The sequence below is a fragment of the Manacus vitellinus genome, unplaced genomic scaffold (assembly GCF_001715985.3).
Source record: "Manacus vitellinus isolate BGI_N305 unplaced genomic scaffold, ASM171598v3 scaffold_16_pilon, whole genome shotgun sequence".
In the NCBI taxonomy this organism is placed as follows: Eukaryota; Metazoa; Chordata; class Aves; order Passeriformes; family Pipridae; genus Manacus; species Manacus vitellinus.
This window is the reverse complement of record NW_021939189.1, coordinates 13,539,632-13,563,390: the sequence shown is the minus strand read 5'-3', so window position 1 is coordinate 13,563,390 and position 23,759 is coordinate 13,539,632. Positions and strand designations below refer to the sequence as shown.

The window sequence follows — 23,759 nt, the reverse complement described above, 5'->3', positions numbered from 1 at the left end:
TGTCAATCAAATGTACATAGAAATTGCAGGGCTAAAACGAGATCCTTTTGCTGAATAAATTCTTTCTGTTTGTTTCTTTTGGGGAGGGGGTTGTTTGTTTTGTTTTTGATGGAGTGAAGCCTTCACATTCCTCACAGTCTGCTATAGAAAGGCTTTGTAAATAGGTGTTGAAAAAACCTCCCTGATTCTAAACAAATAGATTTAGAAGCTCAGTATGAATGATGAGGCTATTAGAACTTGTTGTGTTACTGTACATGGGGCACAGTTTGTTGTGATTAATTCTAAATAGGGTTTAGAGTTGCATTCAGCATCCCTTATTCAGCAAAAGCCTGAAACACCATAACCTGCAGCACAGCAAGACACAGTTATTCCTGTGCATGAAAGAGTTTTTACTTAGTAGGGTTGAAAACATAAAGGTAGGCTGGGGAAGAAAGTGAAATTTACTTTGTAAGATCTTAAAACCAAGATACTGTGATGTTTGAGGATTTTCAGGAATTTTTGATTGTCTACCCCTTGTTTTATGCCAGGTTTAAATAACGAGGAGTACCAAGTGGTCATTGGAAATGATACAACCCATTACATTATTGATGACCTGGAACCAGCCAGCAACTACACCTTCTATATTGTAGCTTATATGCCTCTGGGAGCCAGTCAGATGTCAGATCATGTGACTCAGCACACCCTTGAAGATGGTAAGACAAGTTGTTTTGGTGAACATTTTTATTTGCACTGAATAGAAATGTGAAATCCAGTGCTAACCGTTCTCGAGGATCTCAAATTTCCATCGATACCAGTGAGACTTCTGGATACACACCGTGCAAACCAGCCAGCTAATGAAAGGAATGAGAGTCAAATAACATTCTGATAGAGCAACAGTGTACATCACAGGGAGTATTTTTCTATCTTGAAAGACATTTTGTTAAATCATGTTAATCACTGTTCTAGACCTTTAGGAAGTCTCGTGATGTTGAGAATTTGATAGTAACCTAGGATTTAGTCTCTATGACTGAAATGTGGATCAAACTGCACATCCACTCCATTTTTTTGCAGATGTTGTAGCTAAAATTTGAAATAAAAATTTGCTATACACCCCCCCAAACATTTTGATTTGTTTTTTTTGTGTCTATGTGCTTTTTAGTACAATTGGAATGTCATAAAAGACCCTACTGACTTATTTCTGTGCAGTGATTTAATTAATCTGAACATCATGGCAATAACAAACTGTTTAGTGTTGTGCATTAGAACTGATTAATAAATTCTGACAGGGTTAAGCTTTGGCAGCATGGAACATTGCCAGTTCCAGTTGTCTGCCTGTCTCTTTGTCAGGAGTTACAACCCTCATTACATGGTTGGTGGAAGAAAACATGCACTGAGTCTGTGACAGTACAGGTGGTTGTCCTGACTCAGTTTGAGCTGCTGTTATCTAACCTTGATAGGCAGTTTTCAGACCATTAACGTGCTGATTACTGCTGGCAGCAACAAGAGAAGAAAATGTTGGGGTCCTTAAGCAAAAAGCTTGCTTAGGCTATAGGTGAGAAGTATAAGAAGTGTAAAGTTATCCCTGAACAAGAATCTGCAAAACTTGCTGGATTCTTTCCTCTTACATTACTGACACCTCAGCATAGACCAAGATGTCAGATGAGAATTTTCGATCTTTTTTTTCTCTGAGCTCAAAAGCTTTGTCTTTCCCTTTTTAGTTCCCTTGAGAGCACCTGAAATCAGTTTGACAAGCAGGAGTCCTACAGATATTCTCATATCTTGGCTGCCAATTCCTGCAAAGTACAGGAGAGGTCAGGTCGTCCTGTACCGTCTGTCCTTCCGCCTCAGCACAGAGACCAAAATCCAAGTCCTGGAGCTCCCAGGGACTTCAGATGAGTATCTCCTTGAGGGCCTGAAGCCTGACAGTGTGTACTTGGTTCGTATCACTGCTGCAACAAGGATTGGCTGGGGAGAGGCATCTTTGTGGACTTCGCACCGAACTCCCAAGGCTACCAGTGTGAAAGGTGACTCTCAGCATACTTTGCACTGAGCACCAATGGCTTTGGTGGTTGTTGTTGGGGGTTTTGTGGTTTTTTCTTTTTTTTTTTTTTAATTTCAAAACTGAGTCTACAAGCTAAAAGGTTTGATCAGCTAGCAAACATGAACTAAAGCTTCCTGCACCATTTTTTTCAGTGTAAAGTACATTTCTGCCAAGTGGGACATTGCACATTAGCAGTGTGTACAGGTACTTAAAGGGTCTGAGTTGGTGCATGTAAGTCTGTATTATAAACAAAATGCACGAATGTTTTGAATATGCAAATTGGCTTGGTATTTGAAGTCTAATTTGAGTTGTTAAAATTGAACTTTGGTTTACATTATTATTTAGTAATGTCGTGCAGAAGAACATTCAACTTTGCATGAATAGGTTGAAAAATATGTAATTTGAATTCACATTTGTTCTGTCTCACTTTAAAAGAGGAGGTAATTTTGTAACTATTTTTGGGGTGTTATTGTTTTTCTTTAAAAATAACTACCTTATAAATGTATTAATTTATTTATTAAGATATGGAATTAAAAGCTGTTAGTATTCTGTTTTATCCTAAATTAATTTGTTAATTTAGTTTATAGGGAGTCAGACATCATAAGAAAGAAATAATTAGGTGAATACACAGATGAGTTAGAATCAAAGTCTTGAGGGAACTTTGGACTTATGGGCACCCGGATTTTTGCATGAAAAATAGTTATTTCTAGACTATAAGACTATTATGTATATTTCTTTAAAACCAGCACCAAAGTCTCCCGAGCTGCGTTTGGAGCCCATGAACTGCACAACCATTTCAGTGCAGTGGCAGCAGGACTCTGAGGACACTGCAGCTATTCAGGGGTACAAGCTGTATTACAAGGAAGAGGGGCAGCAGGAGAATGGACCCATTCTGTTGGATGCCAGTGATCTTGAATATATTGTCAGTGGTTTAGGTGAGTATATAAAATATTTCTCATCTGTTTTGGGAGAGAACGGCATCTTAGAGAGCTTGAATCATTAGACCTGCAGGGCAACAATGTTAGTTTGGCCATCTCTTTTCCCAGCAGTAAGCTTTGCAAGCTGCAGTTGGGCTGCTGAGGGAATAATCCTCTCACAAAACGTGTGTTGCACAACACTGAGATAACCAGATCTTGTAAATCTTGTGTAATTTGGAAGAAGGACACCCTGCTGCTTATCACAAGATACAGAACTTATAGTTTGTAAATACTGCTAGTAAATGACCTGTCTTTTTAATATGCAGGTTTTTTCAGCTTTTTTGTATTTATGCCTGATTTAGGAACAGTGAAAGATGAATTAAAAATACTGAAGATTTTTCTCTGGTGTTTCTAACTTATTTCTCTGTTATTTGTAGTCTCTGTCACAGTCACACTGCACAATGAGCACTTCTTGTTCACCACAGCAGCAAGTAGCCCTTGTGCACGTTATTATTCTGTTAATAATTTTAAGGAGTACCAGTAAATATTTGCAGGACTGAGCACAAAGATTAGGGCACAGAACTTGCTGAGTCCCATTGGAGTCTTTCCATTGATCACCTGACTGTTGAGATAGTTTACTTAGGGGTATTGTGGAGAATTAATCTGGACTAAATTATCAAAATTGACCTGCAGTCTTAACTAGGTCAAATGGCCTCTTGACCATGCTCAGATATTCTCATCTGCTGAATACAGTTGAGATACTATTTTAGGGAAGATTTGAGAAGAGCATCCTGGTCTGTTAACTGGACAGCTGACCATCTGTGACCATTTCTATCCAGAGCATCTGGCAGTGGCTGACTGTTTAACAGAGCTGTGAGACAAAAGAGCATTGGGTTGAAAGGATGTGGTGTCTGTGCGTCCTAAGACAGAAAATAATAATTTTTTTTCCTCTCCTCAGTATGGAATTACAGAGCAGTAATTTCAGACACACAAATTTATTAACAGTGTGATCTACATCATATGGATTTTCTCACTACACTAATCTTCCTCAGATTAAAATACTATTTTACAGATTTATGTTCAAATATATATTATCTATGTGTTTTTATTGTTTTTTCTTTCCATGTAGACAGGAGAAAATGAAAGAAAAGTGAGTTTGGGAAATTACAACTTTCATATGATCACAGTTAACTGAATTGTAAGAAGGAATAATTCATATACTTGAGTTAACTATTCAGTCATGGTGCACATGATGTGTTGAGTGCTAATTCTTTATCATAACTCTCAGTATCTAAATATGGTGACCAAAACATATCATCTTGTTGCCATAATTTATATATTTTAAATGTACTTAATCTGTGCTGCTGTAGATTAGGTCCACTGAAGAGCATTTTTTTCAAATATCTTTAGTAGTAGTAATTTGGGTTTTTTTTAATGAGATGTATTGAGTTATTTGAATGTATATCAAATATGGGAAGTTTTCATATGTAAGTTTCTTTACCGTTTTCTTATTTTTGTTTGCAGTAAAAGGCACTCATTGCTACAACTACAAAAGGCAGCACAGGAAATTTGATTAGGTCATGATTTTCCACTGCTAAGATGATTAAATATGCTGAAGCTTGGAAAGTTCACACAGTGAACAAAGTTCTCATAGTGATAGTGCCTGTCTGGCTGCTGTGTTTGCCCATTGCCAAGCTGCCTGTTTGAATAACTTGTGTATGCTAAATTATTTCTTTGAAAACAGTACACAACCAATCTTCTTCTGCCCCCCACAGCTGCACACATGGAGAATGTAACAGGTAGAATTGTAAGCAACATATAAACCCATGAAGACTGTAGCAATATCCACACATTAAAAAGGGATTGATTTGCACTTTTTTAATTTCTTGTAAGTAATCTAAATAATTTGGACTAGGACATTTATGCATGCATGTAAAAATTATTAGTTATTAGGAAGCAGTCCTACCTGGCAGAATTTGAGATAAAACAAGATAAGCCACACACTGGGTTTTGTGACTGTGGTGAACTGATTCTTCATGAACTGGACAGAGGCTTCTAGTACTAATGTTCTGTCATCCATTTACCTCTCCTGAGGACACTAAACTACTGATTTATTGACAGCCTCTTTAAAATAAATGTCTTCATTATGAGCTACAGGAATTAGTAGAATACTGCAAGGGTGAAACTTGAAGGGGAAAAGTGTGTTTTAAGATTTTTGGTTTCATTTATGTTGGATAACATGGTCAAAAGGAAAGGTTATTCCTAATTTGGAAGAATATACTAATAGTCCTAGGTGCTTCCCCTTGGCTAAGATGGAGCAGTTTCTCATGCACTATCTGTTGCCAGTGAATTTAAATGGCTTCCAAACACTCCCTCCTTATGTCTTAGTTTGTCATGACCTAAGGCTGCTCTACCATTCCCTGTTCTTTTGCATAGTTAATAAACTGCAAATAGACTTCTAGTGACATTTGGAGCATGTCAATACATCAGTCCAAGGAACTTTGTGCAGACATTGGTACAAATGCCAGTTGTGCAAAATCTGTGTGTTTAAATAAGACAGTTCACTTTGTGGCAATTGAAGTGTATCACAAAGTGAGAATTCATGATATTCTCTAATCAAAGGGAATATTAGCATTGTTATTATAAGCACTGTTGATTGCCTTGATTGTTGATAGCATTGATATAACTACTATAAATGATTGCAAATGTCTACAGGACTCTTGATGGAAGGATAATTATGACAGGTAAAGCAGACTCAGCAATGCTAGTGTGAAATAGATTACAGTGATTGAACAGGAAATGTAGCAATATGAATGCTATGCTGCATGTTTTAGTCTCTTGTTGGTTCCTACCTTGTTTTCTGAGAACTGACCTCTCTTACTCCAGTGTAGGTCTACCCAGTTACCTCTGTGTATTTTTAAAGGGGATTATTTAGTATGATAGTCACCACGTAAATAGAATTAAATGATCTGATCAGAGTCAGTTCTGCCATTCTCAAAATAAATATCCACAGTTTCACACAGACATTTGTTTGTGTTAAAGGTCTTGGCATTTATTTTTCAATAGCAGGCCATTTCCTAGTCCAGTGTAAAATTCCATTATTACTTGAATTTGCCACAGGAGCAGACCCTTGGGTGCATACCATGCATTTTTCCCTCTATTTTTAATTCTTCCTTTGCTTCCTCCTAGTCTAGAAATTTTTTCCTTACAGAAAGTCTTTCACTGTGAGACTTGATGAGTCTACAGGTTCTGTTTCTGTAATGGTTCAGAATACATGTGTTCAGAAGTTGAAGTGAGTTTTGCTGGTGGAAGAGCTTGTTGGGGAACCTTCTCACTGTGCAGCAGGAGGGGAATTGGCAAAGCTTGAAAGTTAAAATGAGCATCCAGAGAAGCTCATCACCCCCTTTAAACGTGTTCAGATAATTTTTTTCCAAGAGTATTTTAAGCATGTGCATATGCATCCATGCCTCCATGGTGCTCACTACTCTGCTAAGTGGACTGTTGGCCTGTCAGGGCTCACTGTATTTGCAGCTTATGACTGGTAGGAAGGTGGAGCCTGTACAAGAAGGGCAGTGACTTACAAGAGCCCATTTGAAGCTTATCTGGGAGGATAACATCAAATTCGAATTCTTGGTTATGAAACTCAAGAAAGTGTGATCAATTCTTATGCTGTAACACAAGAATGCTGTTCTTCAAGCTGCCTGGAAGTTCCCCTTTCTGAACTTCACTTTTCAGTTCTTATCATGCTGGCAATTAATTAAATGAATGCCACTGGTGATGGGGGATTGCAGCATGTTCCTGCTGTTAAACTCCAAGCTTCTGTGCTTGGAAGGAGGGAGGAAAGCAAGAATTCACTCTGCTAAACTCGTTCTGTCTGGGAGCTGTCCCACCTTCAGGGATGGAGTGACAGTGAGGATTTCAGCAAGTGGCACTTTGGTGGCAAGGCAAAGGTAGGGTTTCTAAATGCACAGGAAGCCTTGAGGGCAGCAGGCAGTGGCAGAGATGTGCACACAGGCTGGAGGTGCACTTTTGTCTCTGTCCTGATGATATCGCAGCAAATAACCATTTTCACACGGACACCTCAGGGGATGGAAAAACTGGTCTGTTGGCTTTGTGTGCTGTGCTGGGAGCTGCAGCCCCCAGGAGCACTGCTGGCTCCCCAGGGCTTGGAGCTACAGGGGGATGGGAGAAGCTGCCAAGTGATTGGATGGCCATGAAATGGTGAGTATCTGCTTAAAATAAATAATTAAATGAATAAATTCCTTGGTGATTCCTGAGAGGCTTGGAGGAACCTCAAGCTTTCTCTCTGGGAAAACTTCTATGCTGTTTAACATGAGGTGCATCATAACCCTCTGCTGCTTCTCCTGGTACTCAAGTTTTACATTACCCAGTGGCATTTCCCCTGTCCCAGTCTAGTACTTTTGGGAAAATAATTAGATTCTGTCAGACTCATCTGTGTCATTACTCCAAAAAGTTTGACCTTAATCAGGAGAAACTTCTCTGCCTGAAAGCTCTTCTGTGTCCTACCTCTTTCCAGTCGCAGAGAGGAGAAATAAAGCAAAGTGTGTTTCCCTGCCCGCCTTGACTCGGACAGAATTTCCAAGTGAAGAATTTGTCAAGGTCTAAATGACACAAAGGCACATTTTGTGACCCTGTGTGGTGTTCCCCTTTGGAAAGGGGGCTTCTGCTGAAGAATTAGCCAACTACCTACAACACTTAGGATTCCCCCAGAGACTTGGCCTTCAGTTGTTTAATTTCCCCTGGATCTATTTATATCACATTACAACCATGACTGTAGCTAAGCTTTACTCCAGGGCAGCAAAGATGACAAGGTCATTCTGTAGTCTATAGAAATTAAATAAGGGTGTGTAAGAAGAGTCAATGCAAAGAATTCGTCCACTTAAACTGCCTGATGTATGTCACCCAAGTGCCTCTCGTAATGATTCTGTAAAAGTGCTTATCAGTTTTCATAAAGCAGTTGATATGATGGTCAGATAGGACATAGTGGTTTCATTTGTATCATATTGCAAGTGAATGTACTGGAAAAATGTAAGTTTTAAAAAGTTAATGTCATCTTGGATAGCTCTGATGACATCTTTCTTGTTAAGAACTGCAAATGCTTTATTACTGAGAAGGAACATTGTAAGAGCATTTAATGTGTTAATGTGGTTATTTCTGATAGCTAGGACTATAATTTCAGTTTTATCTCGTATTTTATTGGTGTCAAAATGTAGTCTCACATGCTCGAAACTGAGAATTCTGGGATACTCAAAACTGGGGGGGGGAAGTTGGTACTGCTTTTTGGTTATAAGTCACTACTGAAATTTATCTTGTGATTCCCATACAAATTCAAGGAGCAAGGCAAATTACAGTTTCATGAAATGATGTGAAAGAAACACAGGTCTTGAGAAACAATTTTTTTTTTTTAGTTTCCTTGTTAACTGTTCTCAAATGGCATTCAATACAACATAATGTAGTATTACAGATACACTTTTTTTTGCTTGAGGTATTTTATGTCAGATCAGACATGCAGGGTGCTGAAGACAGCTCTGTTAAAAAAATAATTTAGAAATTACTTTAGTTCTTAATAAAGATCAACTAAAAGCTCAGCTTTCTTGCTTAGGAAACCAGATGATAGCACTGCCTGCTGTATATACTGTAGTCATTATATTTACATTGCTACATAGTGGAAAGTGTCTAATAGCTCAGTAGGTGACCAGGACAAATATTATCATTTATTTCCACTGTTTACAGCTGGGTCAGTCTAGTGTTTACTCACGCTGATTACATCCTTAAACTAAACCTCTTATCTGTCAATTCTCCTGATTGTGTGTAACAGGCTTGCTACTACTACTTATCAGCTAAAACATAAGGGATTTGCTGAGAGAGGGGAGGAGGAATCGCTCATACTGCACAGTAATAAAACCAAAAGCCCTAGAAGTAAACTGGGCATGTTTAAAATCAGCCTCTTCCTCAGCTAACTGTGACCTCTTTCTCTTTTGCAGACAAGACAGATTATGTATATTTGTAGTTAACAAACCCAAGCCCTTGCCTAGTCCTGCTGTGATAGTGCTGTTCTGCTGCACATCAATAAACAGGAGACACACATTCCTTGCTTCATAATCATGAAAGGCAGACCTGTCACCACTCTAAATGAGTCTGTCTTCCAAATGCAGATGTGGCATATCTGCATATAATTTTTTTTCTTTCAGGTTTTGAAAGGTAGATCATAGATTAAAAGAGAGAGTGGAAGAGGCTTTATTACTCTAAGTTTTTTAACTGGCAAAATATCAAAGCAAATGCTGCTTTGATAGAATTTAACCTCTTTTATAAAAGGAACCATATTGCATTTTACAGGCTGTAAGTGTAAATAGAGATCAAACTGCATTTTGTGTTTTGTTGTGAATTACAAACTGTCGCACTGTGTTTTGTTTCCAGTGCATGTCAGTGCTAGTCATTTCTCTAGATCTGTTTGTAGCAGAAAGCTCCTTCTGGGTTGAGATTTACTGTTCTTGCTTGTGCAAGAACTAGGCTGGGTGGCAGAGGCAGAGAAAGCATCAAGCCTCTGTTTTGTGCAGCGTTACTGGTCATGTACTTGTTGGTCCATGTGCAACTGGGGTGCACTGGGGCAGGCGAGCAGGGAATGTCGGGAGGTTGCACAGCACAAATCTGCTGACATGAGGTGGCCAGACACAGATTCACAGACTCACCCACTTGGTTCATGCCTCCCTTATGGAAGAAAAATACTGCACTGCTCTGTTTAGGTGAAAAATTGATTCACTCGGGTTGTAAATTGAATTCTTACTGAGCAAAACTGAAGCTGGGGTTGAACTTTGTGGCCCTTTGTTGGAGCTTATTGGCGTGGCATCCATTACAACAACTGGGTCTTGGGCTCAGCTTTAGTTAAGCACTCCTGCACACGACTGAGTGGGAATCCTAGATAAATATCAGCTTGTTCTGAGCAGATTTGCTGGGGAGCAGCCAGTTAACTGTCAGCAGCTAATGCTGCATAGTTTTTATGCAGTTCAAGCGCCACATCTGTAAAAAACTGCAGTGCCTTCCTTCCTGTGTAGTTCTGCCATTATTTGTTTTGAGCACTAATGTAAAGTTATGGGCTTTACTAAGGCAACAGGAGAGATTATATTCCATTGGCCCACTCCGGTAGCGTGGAGGGTTGTTGCCTATTTTTGAGAGACTTTCGGTCTCTTTATCAGCTCTCCCCATAACTGGGTTGGATACATTTGTCTCAGGACATCAAACTAGCTGTGTCACAACTTGCAGAACTGGAATCAACTGGAGATTTTTTGCACTCTGGCAAGATAATGTACCAGCCTATAGCAAAGCAAAATGTGTTGTGTCTTCAGACTGCTTGAAGGTAAACTTCTCGGTGGTGGGAAAGCGATTAGAATCTTGCAGGAAATCTCTCTGCTGCTCTGTGTTCTCAGGGTAGAAATTCCACCATTTAGAGCTAAACCTGTGTGGGAATTCAGTCGGGAAATTGTGTCATGTTGATTGAGTAACAGTTAGGATGTATGCAAATAGTGTTCCATTGTTCCTTTGCTGGAGCTGAAGGTTAAAATTTGCTTCATGAAAAGGACATATTGATCACTCCTTACAAGAAGAAAGTAGTAAATGACTTTAATACAAACCTCTGAGTTGCTTTTGAAATGTTTCTAAGTATTATAATGAATATGTGATAGTATACATTTTGATAGCTATAAAGTAAAAGTGACCAATAAATAAGGACAAATTTCTTGGAACTGGAAATTGTTAAAAGTGTACCCCTGTTTAAAGGTAAAAGCAATCAAGCAGATAACAATGGCAGGAATGACCAGACAACTGCTAAAATTTCTTAAGTAAACCAACAAAATAAAGCAAACCAGACAAAAAACTCCCAGAAAACTGAACAACTAAGTGCATTCCTGCTATACAGGATTTAATCAGAACTTTAAATACAGTGGTTGATTTTTTTTTTTCTTCCTGAAATGAGAGGATTTGTCTCTGGGAGACAGCATTATTTAATTTGCTATTTATTGGACTTCATTAGTAAAATACTTAAGTCCTGGATTGCAAAGAAACTGCTCCTTGGAGAAAGCTTAGAGAAAACTCCTGTTATAGGAAATTAAATCAACATTGTCCATTAATCATACTGCATGTCAACCCCCAGACCTCTCTTGATTGTTCTTGGTGAATGTGAGGAACCATTAGATGTGTGAGGTCCTTAAAGGTCTGAGTAAGTCAAAGGGGAAGAGTTTAAAAAAATGCCACCATTAGCACATGAAAGAGACTTCAGAGTGGACAGAAGAAAACATTTGCTGTACAGGGCTAGTTATATTTCTTATTTTTTTTTCACTCTTTTCCTTTTTATTTATTATTTTCTTCCGTTGTTAAACAACAATCCAGATGTTGTGATCAAAATGTTAATTTATCCTGAGGTTTTTTTCATTAAATTTTTTGGGTCATGTTACCAGTTGTAGTTGTATGGGAAAGGTAAAAGTTAGGGGGATCTTTGCAGTTTCTGTGTTAGTGATAAGTAAATGCACTTCTAAAGCAAAGCCAACACATTTTGTGGTAGATTTGCTGCCTTCAACAACACCTTGGTTATATATTTGCCATGAAGACATTGTTGCTAACAGAAGCATTTTTCAGTTTGGGGAAAAGATGCAATTTCGATAAAGCCCATGTTTGTTTTTTTCAGGCTGCCTGGAGTCACACTTCTGTGGCAAATGAAGGGGGGGATGCAGGAAGTGGGGAAAGAAACAATCTTGTGTTGGAAAAAGCTGCTCTTGCTGTAAAACTTCTCTTCCAAATGACTTTTTTTTTTTCCATCTGGGAAAAAGGCTCACTAGAAAAAATATTTGCATAAAAAAAAATTTATACTCACTTTCACAGTGTTTTTACCATTATCATAGCTGAATATTGTACCCCTTCTCAAGATGGTTATCATTACAAAACAAAACTATTTGTTACTGCACGTGCTTGTAGAAGCTGGGACAGGGAAAATACCTTTTTGATCCTGTTTGGTACCTCAGTTAAAGACTTGAGTTTTCTGCCTCTCATGGCATCCAGTTGTGCGTGCTGTGGCTCTTTGTCCAACTGACACATTTGTATACTCAGACAGAGGAGGAAACACAAAATATTGTGTGCAAATATGTCTTGAAAATGTGGTCTGTATATCAACCCCCCGGGATTTTTTTTAAGGCAATTGAGCAGGAGATATTTTGAAGTAGTGGTAGGTAGGATGGTGTATGTGGGGGAAGAGAGGCAGATGGGTGGGTGTTGCACTGCTGTGCCTTGTGTCCATTTACCCCTCATTTACCCACTTTCTCCTTTGTATATTTTAGAAGCAGAGAGGGATGTACTCACAGCCTGTTGCTTAGCTCTGTATCTGTGTGTCTATATTTGCATGTGTATATAGACACTGCTGGGAGAAGAATAGGATATATTCTTGATCCTGCTTGTCTTGGGGTAGTCCTGCACCTCTCCATCACAGTCATACCTCTTACTATATTAGTCTTTTGTATTAATTTTTATTTTCATGATAATTGCTAATGTTAGACTAATTTAGCCTTTTTTCTTTCTTCATGTCTTGGCTGCCTTCTCACTGCTTCTCACACCTGCCTTTACTTTCTCTTAGTTTCTCATCAGCCCTTGTTGCCTTGGTGACAATCACTTGCCTCAGAAGACGTGTATCTGTAGCACTCCCTGCCAGTTATTTGTGCTGGAAAACTTTTCCCAGAGGTGGTTTGAATGTATTAAGTCACTGTATGTTATCCAGGCAGAGTAGATGCACACATGGGCTGTGATTGAGTGTCACTGTCACATAGGCAGTGATAGTCATCCCTCTCCTTCAGAAATGACAGAAATGATCATGCTTCCAGTCAAACCAATAAAATACCTGAAGAAAAGCATCAAAGCACAGTCAAGTTGTAGGACAGAAAAGTGAATTGCTTAGTATGATTCAGAGTGCAGGCACAAGCCCATGGTACTGCAGTTGACCCAGCAGTGCCTACACCTCCCTCTTTTCTTTGAGCCTCCCTGTTGGAAGATCTGCCTCTGAAGGGTCATCTTCCCTCATGTTGGAGCCAGGAGGAGTCTCCCAGTGGGACCCCCAAAGCAAAAATCCACTTTAGGCAGTTACTTGTATTTCTGCTTTTCTGCTAATAACACGTGTGTTCATCTGTCTGTGCTAAGAACACGTGCTGTTCTTCCAGCACTTTGTAAGCATTCCTGGGAGTTTCACAGGTGAAGAGTGTTCACTGTCCTGTCTTACAAACTGGGTACCTGAAATACAGGGAAGAGAAGGGCCATTTTTATGGAGCTGTTCAGGTATTGATGGTTTAACCCGAGTGTGATATGATATCTCTGAAATCAGTGACAGAACTGAGCTGTAAATGTCCAGATTTCCAGCTTTGTGTTCAGTCTATTAGATAACAGCTCCCCCTTGAGGGAAACGTCTTTTATTAATAAATTCATAACACGGTTTTTTAATCATTGGAGTTTTTGTGTGGGTAGGTTTGAGGTTCACAGTTTCACCAGGCTGTGTAAAACGAAACAGGGTCCTGGTGGCTGTGTTGTGTCCCAGCCAGCTGGCCAGGGGCTCGCTCTGTTGCCTTGGGACGTTGCTCAGCGCTCAGAATTCATCAAAGTTCAGCTCTGAGCACAATGAAGTAGCAAAGGCTGACACTTTTGGAAGAAAACACCCCACACTCCTTGTGTACCTGTCCCTGCTAATTCGTGCTGCTCCTCTGTGCTTGCAGGCTCCTGACAGTCGTGAGGGTGCACAGGGACGTGGTGGGAAGTGGAACAAGGCTGTGGCAGGAGTGAGTGGCTGGGGCTGAGGGCAAGCAGGCTGGCTTCTGTCAGCAGCAGCGTTGGCTAATGCTGCTTTAAAATGCTCATCAAACTGCAGGCTCAACTCAGCGTTTGTAAAGCTGAATTAATGATGCGGAACCCTTTTAATTGTACAAAGGAAGATAGCTAGCTAAGAGTTAAGTAGCTGTGTGTTTATTTTACTTGAGCAATCAGTCAGACTGCTTTCCATTTTCTAAGTGTTGTATAAACTTCGTATGCACAGGAATTACATCAAGATAATTTTGTTCTCCTTTTTTCAATCAAAATAGTGACATAGCTTGGATTTAAATCTTGAATGCATTAGGAAAGTTAACAAAAATAACCTTGATTATGAGTAGTCTCCTAGTCTTTTACTCTGCACCTTTCAGTTTGTTAACACAATGTTTGACATGTATTCAATTCTTGTTCTTCACAAAACTATTCAAAAAATACGGTGGGTAAGGCAAAAGATTGACATTACAACTTGTCTGTAGTCAAACATTTGGACAACAGTAGCATTGCTTACTATGAGAAGTGATTTTGTTTATTAAAAAAAAGGTTAAAGGAAAACATTTTAAAGGAAAAATTTACACCAAATTCCCAGTATATAATTGTTGAAAATACTTTACACATATAAAAAAAATTGTAAAGAAAGGGATAAATGAGTAAAATTCTCTTTCAGTTTCTGCAAAGTTGTGTTTTCTTTTCCATGTTGTTATTGTTATTCTGGGCATCCTTTAAAGTACCGTAGTTTTTACCTGTAGTAATATCTACATTAAAAACATGTAATGTTGTAATCCATTTCCAAGTGAGGGAAAGATACATTTTTGTCTTTATAAAACACCACAAAGTATAAAATAAATAGTAGGTGCTGTGTTGTCAGCCAGAAGAGCAAAAGATTTTCAAAAGTTTCAGGAAGCCTGAAATCCTTCGGGCTACTCTTGTTTAGATGCTTCTTTGTGTGGACATTAAACTACATCTTTGTGGAAGGGTACTCAGGCCACAGTTCAGAGAATTACTCTGTATAAAGAATTTGAGTTCCTGACAATATTAGGTCCAAATTCAGATTGCACCTCTTTTACACCACCTGCAAGATTTGTCTATGGTACTTTCAAGAATACTGTTTCAGAAATTTGGTCTTAATTAAATAGTCTTCAAATAAACCATTAACATCTATTTAACTAAAAACAACAACAACATTAACTTGCACAGCTGCTGCCACTAATATGGACTGAGTAATCCTCCTGATAAATTATCTCAGAAGAGCAGTCTGGTCATGGAAGGAGATGAACACAAGATGGTTCTGGGAGGAATCAGTGTGGAGATGAAAAGTCATGATTTTTTTACAGAGAAGCAGATTCTCCTGGCCTTCTAGTTGGGCATTTTCATTAAATTTAAGCATTGAAAGCATTCAAGCAGGAGTATAAGTATGTAGTTTTTCAGGCTTCATTACCTGGTCACTTATTGTGTCCTTTCAGTAAACTTTTCTGTGCTAATTCATACCACAAAAGTCATTATGAATCGGTCATGACAGTGTATCATCGAATATAACGCTGGTGAATATTAGAGTCAAGGATGTTATAGGGTCCTGGGTACTTTTATTGTCATTACAGATGGAAATTTTCTTCAGGGCATGTTTTAGAAGTTTGGGATATGCTGTATGAAAACGTAAAGACTAAAAATAACACTGCTGCGCCAAATCATTAGGAAGGTGGTTCAGCTAATCTAAATGTAATTAAAATGCTAAATGTCAAAGATATGCAGCTAGTCAGAGAGAGACTGTAGGGAAGGAGGCTGCTAAGAAGATAGCGAGGGAAAAGTAACGGATATGTTCATGTATGGAGAGAGATAATGCAATGGCTTTTGTGGCTGAGGGAACAGAGACCTGTGTCTTTATGCCATCATGCTTCAGGTGAAATCACCTGCTGAGCTAAGGCATTTGAGGGGAACTCTTTACAAGTACTATTAGCTGTCTTGCCTGCTTCCTGGTTTATTAATGTGTGTAATTGGCAAATATTTAGCATTATATGATAGATTTTCAATTAATACTTTACATTGAAAGTAACGTACAAAGGAAGCTTGATGGCAGTCTTTTTTTTTTTCTAAGTTTTTTTGTTTTAATGCACCTGAATTTAACTTCAGCAAATGAAGTATGAGTTGTCATATTAGAAGCAGTACATATATCAGACTAGCTGGCAGCCTATGACAAATGGGTCAGGTTAGCAATGTCACTATAAAGTTTGTCAGCTGTCTGGGTTAACTTGCCCCTCTACCCAGTGCTTGACAAATGAGTGCCAAATTTTGAGCTTAATTAAGTGGTTGCTTTATTTACATTTGCAAGGAGCCTGTAGAATAATATTTCTGCGCTCACACAGCTGTGTGTGGACACAGGGTGTAGATAGGTGTCTGTCTGTCCGTCTGGTCATGCACCTCCACTACCTGTGTCCAACAAATACCAGGGAACGCTGCGGGAGCAGGAGCAGACATGGCCCTTGACACCTGCAATAACAGAACATCCCACTGAAGTTTGGGCCCTAATTACAGCTGCAGCTGGATATGGTCCATGCAGCCAAAATTTGCCTTAAGAAAAATACAGTGGTGGTTTCCACTTGCGTGTATTTTGTTTGTTTTCCTGTCATGACTGACTTGTTTTATATCTAGCAAGTTGAGTGTGTTTTAGTGCAGTTCTTTGTTGCCCTCTCCAGGAGGAAAGAGCCAGACTGGTTGTTAATTGCCCTGCCTGAAACTTTTGCATCTTGCAGTCATTCTTGGAACAGCACAACTCCTAAAGCTTGAGATCTGAGTCACCAGACCACAGATGTTTTTGCAATGAAACTGTGCACCTCCTACAAAGTCACCGTGGTGCAAGTAATGATAGATAGTGTTTTCATTTTGCTGCACAAAAGGGTCAAAATGGCATGAGGAGTCTATGACAGACCAGCAGAAAATGTTGGTTCTGAAAGAAAATTTATATCATAGCTCCAGGGGAAAGTTTGGGCACTGTGAACAGATTGCCTTTGTCATCGTGTACAAATGTGTTGTTTGTAAGGTGATGCTGGATGTCAGGCAGTCAGTGCATACTGACTGTATGATAGAGCTTGGTACCTAAACAGATGTTAAACCAAATTTGGTAGAGTGCTTACAGCACTGTTTTGATGCATCTTCTGGAAGCATTCTTCTTAACATGAAGGCCAGACAAATTGTCTAAACTTTCCTCCAGTCTGCAACCCAGAAATGTTCGTCTCCACTGGGAAGATCATCCTTTCAGTCACTTGCATGTTGTGGAAAAGAACCTTTTATAGCACACTCCTGTTTTGAGGCGTGTTTGTAGCAGCACTGTGTGTGTGATTGTCCTTTCTCCCGCCCCACTGCTGTAATGTTTGATTCGCTGTTTTCTGTCACTCGTGCGAGGCTCAATTGCTGTGTGTAAGGGAACCTGTTGTATGGGATGGCACATCCTATTTGGACCACTGCATGAATTCTCAGTGGACATATCTGTGTTAGTAACTGGGGTAATTACAGCTCTGCTGGTTCCTTTGGACACTCTTTCCCTCCCCCCTCGCCCTCCCTTTCTTCTTCCAGAGATGGCCTCTCTACATAATTCCATTAAAGTGATTGTGCTTGGAGGGGTGGACTGAGGGGCAGTGCTCTCATCTTTCAAAGCAGGACCAATGAGCTGTGTGCTTTCCACTGGGCAGCAACAAAAGAAAAGGTCTCTCAGAAGAAAAGACGAGCACAAAAGATCAAAATTAGGTGTTTGTCCAGGCCTCTGGTATTGCTTTCAAGTTAGCTTTTGAGGGCTCACTTTGAAAACGGTGAGCCAGGCTAGTTAACATAAGGGTGTCTGCTGGTTTAGAGAGTACTGGTACAATAATATTGGAAGGGAGCTTTTTGCTTGTGCAGTTTAACAGTTCTCTGAAACACATGAGAAACATGGGGACTGATGGCAGACCTTACAGGCAGAGGGGGAATGTTCTGTGCCGGTGAGGAAATGGAGCACACTTAAAATTCTTGACATCTGCTTCACTTGTTTTAAAAATATTAGAGACATTTAGGTATTTTTCGTTTCCTTAGGCTCCAAAAGGCCAAAATGCTGTGTGCTGGGAATTCATCCTGCCCCTCCAGCCCTCCCCCAGCACTTTTTTCTGTATGAAGCTGCTATTGCTGATGGTGGGCAGTAGGAGAGGTGATGTTTTTACTGCAAGGGGGTGTGAGGTGTTGTTTGTCCTGGGGCCCTCCAAGGGGATAGAGCAAAGCTACAAAAGGGATACAGACTCTTTTCAGATTTAGACAAATAAGCCAGAGCCATCCAAAGCCGTGGAAAGCCAGACTGTTTAGCTGGATCAATTCACATGTGTCATATGTTCTAGTTTCTACCAAAATAAACTTCTACAATGTTGTACAAAGAACAAATTGCTTAGTTTCTACTTCAGTTATTTGGTTTGCAAAGGAAAACATGAGTATCACAGACAGTCTTTGTTCCATCTAACTGTTTAAAGTTACCTTTAAATTGAAAAAGAAACCATGAGATGTAAAATGCTGGCAATTTACAACTGCTCAAACTACTTTAATCTGATATTAAAGGGTTGTTATTTAAAATGTGTGGTCAATTGAAATCCTAAGTCCTTTAAAAATAAGAGAAATTAAATACTATTATTTGAAGCTAGTAATAATGCTTAGAAATTGCATATCCAGAGGCTCAACAAGATTTTAAAAGCAGTAATAGAACAAGATTGTTAAACTGTGTTTATTTAATTAATCATGTGTACACAAGCAAAGTAAAAGGGCATTCTTCAGAAAAGAGAAATAAAATCCAGTACTGAAAATCTGAGAGGGAATACCTGATTTTGAGAGGAACAGACTTGAATCTGTATCATCCTTCTGCTTCCCAGATTTATGTTACTGTTTGGCTTGATGTGCTTCTCTCTGTCCCTTTTGTCTGGTATATTTGAAATGTATTTGCTTATTTTCCTAATAAGTTTCTGCTGTATTTACATTACTTTGCTTCAAAAGTACATTTTTAAGGATAGTATTTCTCAGTGCTCTTCCTTTCCCACCCTTCCCCCTTAATAATTCCCCTGGACCTCTGTTGCTTGGAGCAGACTTTGGCTAGCCCCAGATTCGATGTCAAAGGCCATGACCCGATGTCAGAGCAGCCCATGCTGCTGGCCTCTTCTTTGAATAATTATCTGGAGTTTATTGTGTTGAAGGGATGGGCTTGGGGGCAGCACAGTCACCCTGGCAAACCAGACCAATGAGCTATCCAGCCGGACCACTACCCAACAATGGATCTGGGGGTTACACAAAAAATCCAGCAGCACAAAAGATTAAATTAAAAATGGACATTTGGGCACAGAAGTTTTGTCCTTAGAACAGCCATTTTTTTCAACCTTCTGAATGTACTGTGGTTTTGATACCTCCAGTTGAAAGGAAAAAAGTGTTATTTTAAATTTTGTATGTAAGCTAGAACCAAACTGAAAAAATTTTCTTATCACCTTCCCCAGCCATTAGAATTGCCATACTGACTGTATCTTCAGAAGTTATTTCTAGGTTTCTAGTCACTGAACTTGGCTCAAAACCTCAAGACACTGAAATTTTCTGTTTGGTTGGTTGGTTTTTTTCTCTAGAAATTCAATGCAATCCCAGTTCTTTTAGAAAGAAGAAAAAACCCCCAGTACTTTAATTTCTATCAATATTTTCCTTCTAAGTTGCTGAGAACAGGGATGTTTGAAACAGGTATGAAAGTATGTTCCAACAGTAAATGATAGTAAAATGTCCATTTCCTTTCAGCTTCCTTATCTTTTCCTCTCCCCAAAGAGGACTTAAAATGTCTGAAATCCAAACTGTGTAGTGCTGTCTCTTCTTATCAGGACTGAATGAAAGGCTGCTGGAGGTGGACTCACTGTTCTGGAGGGGTGGAAAAAAAAAAAGTTCTTTCATGGTCTGACCTCGGATTCTTTCTTAATTTTATCTAGCCCTGACCTGTTGGCTCTGCTCTGGCTCCTTTCAAGGCCTTCAGAGCTTCACAAACATGCAGCAGCTGAAAGAAACAATGACAGGGCTTTTAGGGGTTGCAATATTACACTCTCTTGTAACCTTGGCTAAGTAGCCTGTAAACAGATGCTTTCTCTGAAGCATTTGCCAGAAAGCCAAAATCCTGGCTGTGTTCATACCAGCAAGGACTTTGTAACACTTTTGATTCAGGACTCTTCATTTTGTATTCAATGTAAGCTTCAGCTGAATGAACAGTGACCCAGGGTGTGTCTCATGTGTACAGTGTGGTTGTAGAACTTGCTGTTACAGGTTTTATACTTATCTTTACTGCTATAAATTTGTCTGGAACAGAAGAATTGTATGAAGAAAAATTATCAATGTCTCAATGGGCTAAAGGCACGTTGGTCTTTTGCAGAAAACTGATTTGAATGTACTGTTAAAATCTAATCAGAACATTTGCATTTCTTTGTGTTCTTTTGAGAAGGGAGGATGAATTAGGATTTTTCATTGGCTCTGTGGTTAGTGTCATGCTGCTTTAGTCTTAGAGGATTTTAATTTTGTAACAGAATATTGAGAGTGGAATTTTTGTTCCACTGTGAATATGCAAGTGACTTTATTCTTAGTAACTTTTTCCAAAAGCTTGGTCTGTGCAATCTCGGTAATTTAAGAATGAGGTTGCTGCATGATAAAGTACTTCACCAGCTGCAAAGTGATTATAAGCATGTTTCTGTTTTTAGTTGTTTAACTGTGAATACAGGCATTTAATCTTTGATGCCTCTAGTTTTCCCAGCTGTGTCCACTGGAAGTGCATGAGGACACCACCTGGCAGTCATGAGGTATAACTCTATCAGATGGAACTAACCTGCAGTGGTTGGAGAGATGTTCCTTCCTCTCCCCATGTCACTTTTATCACCAGGGAAATGGCTTCAAAAAAGAGAGCCTTATTTTCTAATTTCCCTGCCATTCCCCCAAATAATGGTAGCTGCTACAGCAGTCATCCCAGCAACACCTGGGTTTTCAGTGGATATATTTCCGAGGCCTGTAAGAGTCAGGAACAATGCCAGATTGTTTTATATATTTCTGTGTATTTGTTTCACTATTTTAGAAGAACTGAAGAGCTAAGTTTGAGACAGTAGCTGAGTGCTATTCCACAGAATACATGAACACACACTAAAACTAGTTCTGACATGAGAAAATCTCAACTCTGTGGTTGCTTTTGCTTACCACTCTGTATGTATTTACTGGACCATTTATATTTTCCTAGACTTTGAAAACTAGGCTCTGAATGTTTAATCCATGTTTAACTAATAAATATACATCACTTGAACATATTAAAATCTTAAGTTTTGGGAAAGGAAATGTGACTAACAGAATATGAGTATTTCTGACTGACAGCTGCTCTGTAGTAACAAGTTCTCCCCTCACTGAAAGAGAAATGAAAGATTTACATAGAAGCAAGGCTGATGGCAGTAGTAAAGGATACTGAATGATTTTGAGCTGGTGCAATAAAATGTGGATGTTCCAATGAAATGTAGAGCAGCAGAACTGCCAATAAGTCAAGTCTCAATTCTTGGTGGTATTTCTGCAGTTTCTCTTAGTTTCCCACATCCAGATAGATGAGCAGCTGTGGTTCTCCCTCCATGCTGGGGAATGAAATGACTTGTCAGAACACCAGGGTTGGAACATCTCAGTGCACTGTAGTATTTTTCTTGAAGGATCTGTTTGTAACTGCTATGAGGTTCCTGTCTGCTTCCTGAGAAGCTAAACCTAATCTCTAAGATTATATCTCAGAGATGTAGTAATACAAGTAAATCATTGTCACCCAACCTCTTTTGGAGCTTCAGCTATTGTAATGTTTAATGTTTTTCCAAGTTACAATCCATGTTTTAAATTATAGTTCAACTTAATTGTTTTGCTCACATTTGCAGTATTTAGCTTTGCCAGTTTTACTATGAGGTACAGAACCAACTCCAACTCACAAAACAAAGAGAAGGCTCCCCCCTGTGTCTCTCTGCTGAAAGACTTATCAGGGTTGGATCTGCAGGACTCATTGCAAATTTTTATGGAGAGTGAATGGCAGGACATGGGGATCCAGAGGAGCATCACTGTGGAGCAGTGACCTTTCTATAAAAACTGCCATAGGAAAATGAGGCTGATCCGATATAAATTGCCAAACAGTGATTTTTGGGACAGTATCTGTTTTGGTAGTTTGAAATTAATAAATGTAAGGCATTCTTAGCTTTTTCCCACTTTTATTTTATAGGAATATAAAATATTCCTATGTTTTATTCCTAAATTTCCAGGCAAAATTTGTGCCTCTGGTGAAACCATTATTCTTGTGTTTTTATTACTGACAGGTTTTGGTTACATAAAAAGGGAGTGTGAAGCAGATCCATTGAACTGTGTGAAACTACTCCAAATTATCACATCTAGCCTATTATGTCTTTTAAGACAGTCTCTGTGTGCTTGAGGCACTCATGTAACAACATTTATGAATTAGCTCTAGTGTGTTTCTATCAATATCAGTGCCAGCCCTTTGATTTATATGAATGGTGCAGGTTTTGTGTCCTTTCCACCAGCTGATTTAAGTAATAACAATAAAAATGCCTTTTAAAAACCTGTAGGCGTTGTGACAGTTTTAAAACAATCGAATACCAACACTAAAAAAACCCAAATGATATTCAACAGAAACAAATTAACTGCAAAAAAAATCATCCAGCTGATTAATAAATAGGCTACAGAATTGCACCTCTTCATCTTAGGTCTGTGAACAAGCCTTCAACCACTACACAAATGCTGGCAATTTCAAGAGCTATTCAGTGTTACCAGTTATTCAGAGAAATTTTGTAAATGCAGAGATGAAATCTTGATATGAGTTTTTTTAATTACACTGAATTGATGTGTTGAATGGGTTGAGTCAATCACTGCACCCAATTTGTTTCTGAACAGCAGTGATCTGTGGAAAGATATGTTACTTCTGGGTCTGTTATGAGCAGGACTGATGACCTCAATGCTCACTTCCCTGTTTCCTGAGCCTCCAAGCCTCCTGTGCATGGATGGTATACAGTAAATTTGAGACTGTCAACCCCCAGGTGGCCATGCTATCCCCAATCTTTTATCAGTGATTTATGTGTAAACTATTCAAGATACCTTTGCTGGTTAAAGATAAGAAAGCTCCTTAAGTTTGTTTTCTCTCTGTGGATGTGCCTGGCTTTGAATGTTTGATCCAGCTGATGAGCTGTGAGATGAAAGTGTTTATGCCAGGTGTGTACTGGGATTGCCACTGAGGAGTGAATCATATCAGAAGCCTGAAAATGAAACTCAAAAATTTTAAAAAATATTCTGAACAGAGGCTACTTGAGACAAAAAATATTTTCCATCACTTCATAAAACAAATAGTAATATCTGTTGGAACTGAGACAGATCTGTGGCAGATGTTGGATTATTGTGCTTGATATATAGGAAAGCTCTGATCAACAGGGAAAGCATCTCAGTGGGTACTTTGAATTGCTCTTTGCTCATGTTATGCACACAATCTGTGAGGCAAGTTTCACATAAATTTCTTTAAATTATTTTCTGTTCTTCTTTTTAGATGACTTTAACATTTAGGCTTCCTTGGGCCAGTCCATAACACAGCCCTCCCTCCTTCTGCTACTTCAATTGCAGAAACCAGCAGATGGGTTTTCAGCCATAGAACAGTAATGGGTGACAGCTGAAAAATTCGGACATCGCTTTTGTCTTGAACTAGCCTTGGTACCAATTGAACCATGATGTCCTGAAGTGGAAATAACATTGTTTTTCAGATGGTAGGGACTAACTGAGGGACTTTATTTTTAAACAGGTTTTTCTATATAAAGATAATTCTCTTTGAAACCTCTTGTGTTATATAAGAGCAGGAGACAGGAATGGTATTCAACATTGTGCTGCTTCTACATGTCAAGTGTTAAGGATACTTAAAAGTAAGATTTTAAAAACATATTTTTCTCAAATACATT

General features: G+C 39.0%; 1 protein-coding gene across 1 annotated transcript in view; it reads left to right on the top strand.

Annotated features, from left to right (window-relative positions):
* Positions 1-23,759, top strand: part of PRTG (protogenin) — a gene marked incomplete at its 5' end in the record, with an annotated part of 76,199 nt that overhangs the window by 38,052 nt on the left and 14,388 nt on the right. The window contains 3 exons of the mRNA XM_018069501.2: positions 528-692; positions 1,698-2,003; positions 2,767-2,955. Coding sequence (XP_017924990.2) covers positions 528-692; positions 1,698-2,003; positions 2,767-2,955 — 660 coding nt within the window. The remainder of the gene's footprint in view (positions 1-527; positions 693-1,697; positions 2,004-2,766; positions 2,956-23,759) is intronic.